The 9,177-nt window shown below is 32.3% G+C and overlaps 1 protein-coding gene across 1 annotated transcript; it reads left to right on the top strand.

Annotated features, from left to right (window-relative positions):
- The first annotated feature begins 3,337 nt into the window (after positions 1–3,337).
- On the top strand, positions 3,338–8,663 carry LOC102593903 (probable beta-1,3-galactosyltransferase 11). The gene is made up of 12 exons (XM_006350545.2): positions 3,338–3,728; positions 3,819–3,882; positions 4,915–4,964; positions 5,041–5,231; positions 5,822–5,879; positions 5,955–6,027; positions 6,466–6,589; positions 6,731–6,818; positions 6,953–7,003; positions 7,697–7,768; positions 7,849–7,961; positions 8,154–8,663. The coding sequence occupies exons 1-12, from the start codon at positions 3,616–3,618 to the stop codon at positions 8,174–8,176; spliced, it is 1,020 nt and encodes a 339-aa protein (XP_006350607.1). The 5' UTR covers positions 3,338–3,615; the 3' UTR covers positions 8,177–8,663.
- Positions 8,664–9,177: the final 514 nt, after the last annotated feature.

The following is a 9,177-nucleotide window of genomic DNA, read 5'->3' as shown; positions in this document are numbered from 1 at the left end:
ATTTAAAATTAATTTTATTTATGAAAACAGTCCTATATTGGACCAAATTCTAAACCAATAACTGTTTAAAAAGAAAAAAAAATTAAACCAATACCCATTATCCTTCCTTCATCACCTTTCATGTTTCTACCCCCTTTTTCACGTTTTCAGATTCTCTTTCTTTAAGGTGCTCACAAATTGTTCATCAAAATATATATTTTAATTCAAGAATTTTTCTCGATTGTTAAACGTAATCTCTTTATTAATTCAAGCAGATTTCTCGATTGGCAAGGTAATTTTCATAATTTATTTAGATTAATTTTGATTTGTTGTTTAAAATCATTGATTATGGTGTATATTCCGGATTCTATATATTACGGATTTTCAGTCGAATTTTTCGAGTTTTATGTGATTTTGTTTAGATATTCATCAAATATTTATGATTTTCAAAAAAAAAAATCAAATTTTTTTGCGATTTTCTTTTAATTTTTCAGATTTTGTAGAATCTAGAAATTCATATATATGTTTATTTTGTTTGATATTTAATACATTTTAATATTTGATAATATCAATTTTTATGCAAGTTTGTTTACATATTCATGTAAAATTTATGTATTTTAGATTTTTAGTCGATTAAACAAATTTTTTTCGATTTTTTTCTGATTTCGTTTTAATATTTCAGATTTATTAGAATCTACAAATTCATTCATATTCATTCATATGTTTATTTTGTTTGCTTTTTAATACATTTATATTTGCTTTTAGGGTTTTAGATTTGGGGAAAACATTTGTCTGTCTACAATGTCTGAATCAACAGTTTATTTGTGTATTCATTCTATCCATATATCAACAAGTTTTACATTTTTTGTTTTTACATTGTATTTCAATCTCAATCTGGTTAGATCAGAGTCTTGAAAGGATCATCTCCATATTTAGCACATGAACTTTAAAATCTTGACCAGATTGTTGATGGCGTTTCCTATTCTGAGATCATTCATGCTATTATGTGTCAACAATGACATATCTTGTTCAACATTTGTGTCCCCGAATGCATGAAATCACTTGGAAAAGATGAAAAGCAGATTTCAAGTACCTTTGACCTAAAAAGTCACCATATAGTTGTTTGCAACAAATTTTAAACATATGGAAAATAAATAAATCACAAAAATAAAATCTGAAGAAACATGAATATATTGATAAATATGCGGGTACAAATTTGTTCCTCCCTTAAATTCTACTCTCCTAAGATTTATTCATGATTCGAGGGCCGTTAGTACGTATTTCTCGAACTAGGATGATTTAGATTTGACCTTTATATGAATATTCCATGTCTTTTGTGGAGTATTCACAACTCTATATTCAATCTCACTTTGTATTTATAACTTTGTATTTTCATCTCACTTTTGTATTCATATATTGTTGTATTCAATATATAGTACATGATCGATTAGTTACGTTAACTTAATGGGATACAAATTATTGTTTGCATTCAAACAGAAAAAACAGCTACTAAACTAAAAAAAAACAATTTCATTCGTTATACATCATAATTTGGATTCAAAACATCCAAAAAAACTACAAAATTCCAATGCATACAAAAATTTCACTGATTCAATCAGGAAAAAAAACAACACTCTTGTACTCGACATATACGAATATCTCATCCAAACAATAAAAAAATTGAAAAAAAATACATGATTGTTTTTCGATTGTTCACTGGATGCGACAAATTTATAGTTGTCAATTTTGAAAAATTCTGTTTCAAAAATATGTCGTATTCAACTTGAAGAAACTTTGAAACTTATCAAATGAATGATTCAGAAGACAAACTAAATTTTTAATTTTTTTTTTTTGATGTTCTTAAGAAGAAAGAAAAAAAACGTTCGACGGAAAGATGGCTATTTATGCTCTTTTCAAAATGTAACTGATTTGAATTTAAAATCTTTTTTTACCTTTTTTGAATTTTTTTGTTCCATGATTTTCTCTGTTCTGTTATTAATTATTTGTATTCTTTCAAATTAATCAAAATAAAATAAATACATAACTAATCCCTTAACAAATTAAAATAATAACATATTAAATAAATAATGAGAATGTTGCTAAGGAGTCCCACTAAAAGCTAAAATATTGTTGTTTTGAAAAAAAATTCAACATAATTTGAATTGGGTTCAATCTCAACTCATTCAAGCCCAACCCATTTTAAGAGAATCCTCAATTGAGCCCAATTCAATCTCCAATTTCAACCCATTTTTAAACTCTTTACTAAGATATGGATATTTGGGGAAGTAATTGGATACAAGATTCAAGTGAATTTTGCTAAGTGGGCTTACCCTCAATCTGAAAGATTTTCATTTTCAGCCCGCTTGACTGAATCCCAAAAAGGAAAGAAGAAAATTATTCATTTCTTGGAACATTTTAGATGACGGCCTAAAGATTCGTTTTGAGCAAATTATTAGATCACAATCTTAAATTATATACATTATTACAAATGTTGGACAACAACTTAATACTTTATATGTAAGGTAGTATGTAAACAAACGTTAAACGTTATACTGAATATAATATTATGGAAAGATAATTTCTAAAGGTTATATATGCAAAAAAAAATTTAAAATATGAATAAATCTAAATGATCACCTAAAAAGGGACATAAGCATAAATCAAGCGAAGGAAAGTTCTAATGTGGTAATCTCAATAATCCATCAATTTTATAGCGTGTTTGAATAGGTTTATAGCTCTTAATTATAAGTTAGGAATTTTAACTTATGATAGTTGATTTATTTTTATCTTTTGCTTAAAATAATTACTTAAAACCACTTATTTTTAAGCTAAATATTTCAAATATGCTTAGAAACTATTTAAGCTTGAAAACAATTGAAATAAATCAATTCAAACATGATTTTAGTTGAACTCTTTGAGAATTTTTATTTGTATACCCTTTTAAAATAGTTATTAACATAAAATATATGGAAATGTAGTGATTTTTTATTGAGTATAAAATATTAATTAATTAAAGGTGTTAAGAAATTTATTGTTAAAGTACTGTGACATGTTATGCTACTAGGAAAGAGAAAGATGTTTTTTATTGTGTATGATATTTTTAGATAATTTCTCAATATGTAATTATTTAGGAAATTTACTCAATAAATCGAATTCAGTATCTATTTATAGAAAAAACAAAAATTGTTGCAAAAGCTATCTGCTTGTTTAATCTATTTCCAAGTTATCTTGTTTGTGCGAACTTATTCAATTTACAAATTTATTCAATAAACTTAAAATGAACATCCACATTTATAACAAATCTAACATATTTAGAACTCGATAGTTGTTGATGTTAAAACAAAACACACTTTTACATTAATTATACTGTCGAAACGACTAAAATGAGGCAATAATTTCAGATGAGAGGGAATTCTTTTCATTCAAGCAATCGTAATAATGGAGATTCCAATCCAGAAACGAAATATAGATCCGAATGGGACCCGCCTACACCTAAATTCCCAATTCTGTACATAACGTCCCATTTGGCTCTGAAATTCATAAACCGGAACTGAAAACTTCCCTTCACCGTGACGCTAACTGAAATCGCACTGAGTCAGAATTCCTGGATTGAGATTTGAGAAGAAGAAGGAGAAAATGCAGAGCCGGGGATCCAATGCCCGGTTCTCAGCTATGGGGATGCGATCCCCAATCTCATCACTCATGCTTGCTATGTTTGCTGCCATGGCTTCCCTCTATGTCGCCGGGCGGTGAGTTTCGTTTTCTAACTCCGGCGAGTTACTCTGTTAAAAACGTTTTTCATAAGTGATCTGGTTTAACTTCGTTTTTTAATGCTACAGGTTGTGGCAAGATGCACAAAACAGAGTTTACTTCACGAAAGAGCTGGATAGAATAACCGGTCAGGTATGTATGATCTTGTCTCTCCTTTTGAGTGATTTGGTTTTTGCTTGGATTGATCTGAGTTGTATTATTGTATCCCTTTTCGGTTATGGTTTGTCAATGTAACGGTTTTTAATTTTGGATCCACTTGGCCGATCCAGGATCTTAATTCAGTGGGTATGGATTACCATTAAACATGGCTATTAGTTTGTAGCAGTGAGTGCAAACTTAGTATGAGGGGGAGGAGCCGGAGATAAGGTACGGGTTCAGTAGAACCCAATAACTTTGGTCTAAATTTTGTATGTGTAGTCATTTAATATGTAAAATTATTAATTTAGATTCGAATACTCCCTATGTGAGGTTAATGAATCTAAATTATTCATATGGTTCAAGCTGAGTATATGTGTTTGTGGTTGCATCAACTACCATATCCACGGTTGAGTATGTGAAAATCAGAAGAATTTATAGCGGAAACGTATCATATGGTAGATTAGTTGGAAGCTTGTGTTGAACAATCACTGTTGTCCAATGTGATTTGTGTTCGACATGTAAAATTTAGAGAAAGAGTTTCACTGCTTTAATTAGGTTTGGGATTTTATGCAGTAATATATACAACAACCTCTATGCAGATTTCCTCTCTGGACAATGAAGACAGTACTACTACTAACAGTTAACCTGCATTCTCGAGCAGACCCTCAATTTTGATGTAAACTTTGAGCTGTAATCTCAATTTGGTTGCATAAGAATAGTTTTCTGACACATGTATCATTTAGCTGATCGCTGGGAGGCTTGTGAAAAGAAGTATCATTATTGTCCTACTGCCTACGTGATCAGCGTTCAAACTTCAAATGTAAAATTCAAAGAAAAGTCCCTTTTTCGTCTGTGTTAGGTTTGACATTCTATGCAGTAATATCTAGCAATAGATATGCAGTCCTCTTCTTTGGATTGCGGTGAAATCAGTAAATGTTCTCCTACATAGATTGACGTCCATTCTTGAGCAAATGCTCAATTTTAAATTTTTTTGTGAGGAAATTAATATTTCTGATTAATTTCCAGGGACACTCTGCAATATCTGTTGCAGACACATTAAAAATCATAGAGTGCAGGTTCAAAAATCTTCCCCTTTCAATTTGTGTTTATAACAAAAAATTACTAGTTTAATTAAGAATGTTTGGTTATTAGGGAGCAAAGGAAGAAACTATCTGCCCTAGAAATGGAACTGACAGCTGCTAGACAGGAAGGATTCATCTCCAAACAATCATCAGATATGTCGAAAACTCCTGAAAAGGGTCCAGTAATAGTAATAGGAATTTTCACAAGTTTTGGGCGCAAAAATGATAGAGATGCTATAAGGAAGGCATGGATGTCAACTGGTAGAGTATCAGTTATTATGACATTTTAATAATTTATTTTTCGTTCTTCACATGATCATGATGTCTGTCTGGATTCTCATATTATTGTTCTTATTACCCCTCCACTAGGAATGGAATACCACAACTTATCTTAGGAATACTATAAAGAGGATAAATGAAAATGGACATTTGTTTAATCTTTACATGAGAGGAGAAGTGGGTGGGAGATGTGGAATTTCCTATTGGCTTTCCAAATTTTCAAGAATATAATCAAACGCCGAATTGAGAAGTGGATAACTACACCAGTGTAGTTTCCCTTTTTTCTTTTTTTAAATTTCTTATTTATGGTTTCATCATATAACAAGCTAGAACTTGTTTTTTTAAGTTACATGGAAACTTTTTTGAGATGACATAGAACAAGAGGTGGGTTACTGGATTCATGATGGAGGAAGAAATTTGTTTCTGTGTGGGGAACTCATCTTATGATTTCAACACTTTTAGTTTGACTTAAGAGTAATTATTAGAAATTTTATGGAAGATTTTCAAGTCATTGTCCATGAGGTTTAGAACCATGAGCATCTTCTCACATATTTGCCTACATCCAAGTGCAGCTTTGAAAAAAATGGAGGAAAAGAAGGGCATTGTTGCACGTTTTGTCATTGGCAGAAGGTATTTTCTTATGGTTACTTCTATTGTTGTGAGTATTTGCATATTGGTTTCATTCCCTTGCACCTCAATTTGCAGTGCTAATCGTGGAGACAGCTTGGACAGGAGCATTGACAGTGAAAACAGTCAAACTAACGATTTTTTTATCCTAGTGAGTTGTTAAACTAGTACTATATTATTTTTTATTCTTGTGTCTTATGAGTTGTTAAATTAATATATCCACTGGAATGAAATATTTTCATCACATACTGGGCAGCATCAAAGATTTTCTCGAGATGAACTCATTCTCCTTGATTTAGTTGTTCAATTCAGATATGAACAGATCAATGTTCAACATAGATAACATGAATTCCCTAGGACTGCTATAACTGGTATGATATGGACCACAAAAAATATGAAGGTGAACCACAATAGAAAACATACTTGCCCCATTAGCATGAAGCAACTTTTATTTCCCTTAATTTGCACATGCTTTTTCCACAAGTCCGAACCAAAAGATTTTGCTTTTAATCCCCAATTCGTATTTCCAGCTTGAGAAAGTTCAGCCAGCACAGTAGAGTTTAGCTGATAATGTCATTTGTTTGGACAGGAAAATCATGTTGAGGCTCCGGAAGAACTCTCCAAGAAAACAAAGCTATTTTTTGCACATGCAGCAGACAGCTGGACTGCCGATTATTATGCAAAAGTCAATGACAATGTCTTTGTAAACCTTGGTATGTACAAGGATAAGCAAGCACTATTAGCTAACTACCGCGACCCACTAAAGATTTTTTCCAATTCCAATGCAATTACTTGTTTTTGGCATCTGCCAACAAGTTAATGTATAGATTCAATAACCTGTGACGATTGTGCAGATTCCTTGGGAAATACACTTGCGTCGTATTTGAGTGACCCTCGTGTATATATTGGGTGCATGAAATCAGGCGAAGTTTTCTCTGAACAGTGAGTGTCACCGAACAACTTGACTTATTGATATTAGGACTTGATAATATTCATCGGAACTGAAATAGTTTCATGAAAATGCTTGAGGAGGTCATGTTTTATGAATATGATCAAGTCTTTGTTTGATTTGACAGGGGCCACAAATGGTATGAACCAGATTGGTGGAAATTTGGAGATGGAAAAACGTAAGTCTCTGGTGTCCTTAAGGAAGTGCATTTACCTGTCTCTGTGTTACACGAGTTTTAATTTATTTTCTGTTACCTTATACGACGAAGGCTCAGTATAACTGAAAGAGGATTGATGTCTTTTTTGTTAGAACTTCTCTTGCTCTGCTGCATGTTTCACATGGAGCTAGACTGCAGATATGACCTTTCCAGTTACCTGATCTTTTTGGGAGGCCAAAATTTTCAAATCAACAAGAATCACATTTCGTCATATCACAATTATCATAGTTGCCAGTCACCTGTTTTTAACAGAGTTTATGAGTAGTTGTGTCTTCTCTAAATTTGGAGATTCTCATAAGAGCTTTGGAAGCCATCTTTCCTCCCAAACCAAAAAATAAATATATAGAAAGGGGGGTTATATGTATAAAGATGCATAAAAATCATACTTGAAAAAAAAATGCAAAAAGTCATTGATGCCGATAACCATTCACAAAAATCGTAGCTTCAGGAGCTTAATCGTGGTCTTTCCTGGAAGCTGAAGCCAACTTTCAAGTACCATAATTGCTATAATGCAAATCTAATTTTTTGCCCTTCTCTATACCAACGTATTTTGTCTGTTTCATGTTTTGCTAATACATTCGGTTTTGTTGGAATATGCGTTATTTATTTATTATAAAAAATGGCAAAGTTCATACATTGCTTCTTTTCTTTTAGGTACTTTCGTCATGCTTCTACAGAGCTGTTTGTAATATCCCAAGCATTGGCTCGATACATTTCTATAAATAGGTGAGTTCTCATTCCATTGCATTAAGAACTATGGAATGTGGATTGACATTAAGAAAAGTAAGCCCCGACTTGAATTGCAGATCCCTACTCCGTACTTATGCACATGATGATGTCAGTGTTGGGTCCTGGTTTATTGGTGCCGATGTCAAACATGTAGATGACAGGAAGTTTTGCTGCTCGTCTTGGTCATCAGGTCTCTTTATATCTCTTTCTTTATACCAGCACAACCTTCTTGGACAGATTAATTCATGATGTCCTACACAATATCCCATTAGTTAACTGACTATTAATCTATGAGTTTGCTGGACCACGGGAAGTGGAATGAATTGCTTTTCATGGACCAAGTCACTGGACTCCTTGATGTAACCTGTGATGTGTTTTGCAGGAGCCATTTGTTCAGGAGTGTGATTTAACTTGACTGGAAGGTTCAAGAGATATTCAGAGTGGCGCATGTTTGTTGATTCCCTTGCTTCACAATTGCTAGCATTGTTTCATGACAGTGGGTTTTTGGTAACGCATCTCTGTCAGGGGGCTCTTCTGAAGTTCATTCCTTAATCAGAAAACATATGTAGATCGCGGAGCTGCTAGAATTGTGAGGATTCTTTTCCTATGTAAATAACCCATAAATCATAATACATCTGATGTATGTGCGTCCATTCTTTAGGAAGTCGGGGCATTTAGCCCCAACCCGTAGGCTTGTCAGGGTCAGACGCTAATTTTACCATATTAAGATACGTTCATTGCTTATTCTTTGAGAAGCAAAAGGGGGGGATACGGGATACATGTGTGAATTTTAGGATAATGTACTTCCTATAGTGAAGACTGAATAGTTCATGTAGATGGAATTTCGCCAAAGAAAATGACCTTTTATATGTATATCTTTTTTTCATTTTTAGTTGCTTGTTTCTGAATCGTCAACCATTTTATAAAATTGTGTTTGTCTATAGCTTATAGTGAGTGTGAAGCGGCTGCGAGCTAACACTATTTGCTAACAAATCAGTGTCCTTCACATTCACCTTATATTGAAGTTTGGTTTTGCTAAAATTGACTCGCACCAATAATATTTCATACGTTTTTTCTGGAAAAAAAGATGTGAGAGCAGTTTCTTCTTGGTCATTGTCATGTGTGAACAGAAAGAGAAACACTTTTTTTCTTGATATGGAGACCTTTGAAAGAGAACGTTACTTGTAATAGGTTAATAAAGTGAAAGTATTGAGATGGTTTAAATTCATTTGAGCACGAATTTGTATTCATATTAGGTATTCAATTTAGTTTTATGCTATATGATAAATCAGATATATCTTTTCTGAGTTGACAATAGGGAAAAAATTCCAAAAAAGTTGAACTAAACAAGAATATAATACCGACTCATCACTCATTATGCTATTACAAACAAATAAAATAAGCAA

This window comes from Solanum tuberosum, unplaced genomic scaffold, assembly GCF_000226075.1.
Source record: "Solanum tuberosum cultivar DM 1-3 516 R44 unplaced genomic scaffold, SolTub_3.0 scf00126, whole genome shotgun sequence".
Lineage (NCBI taxonomy): Eukaryota > Viridiplantae > Streptophyta > Magnoliopsida > Solanales > Solanaceae > Solanum > Solanum tuberosum.
Note: the sequence above shows the minus strand (reverse complement) of the source record. Positions and strands in the feature narration are given on the sequence as shown.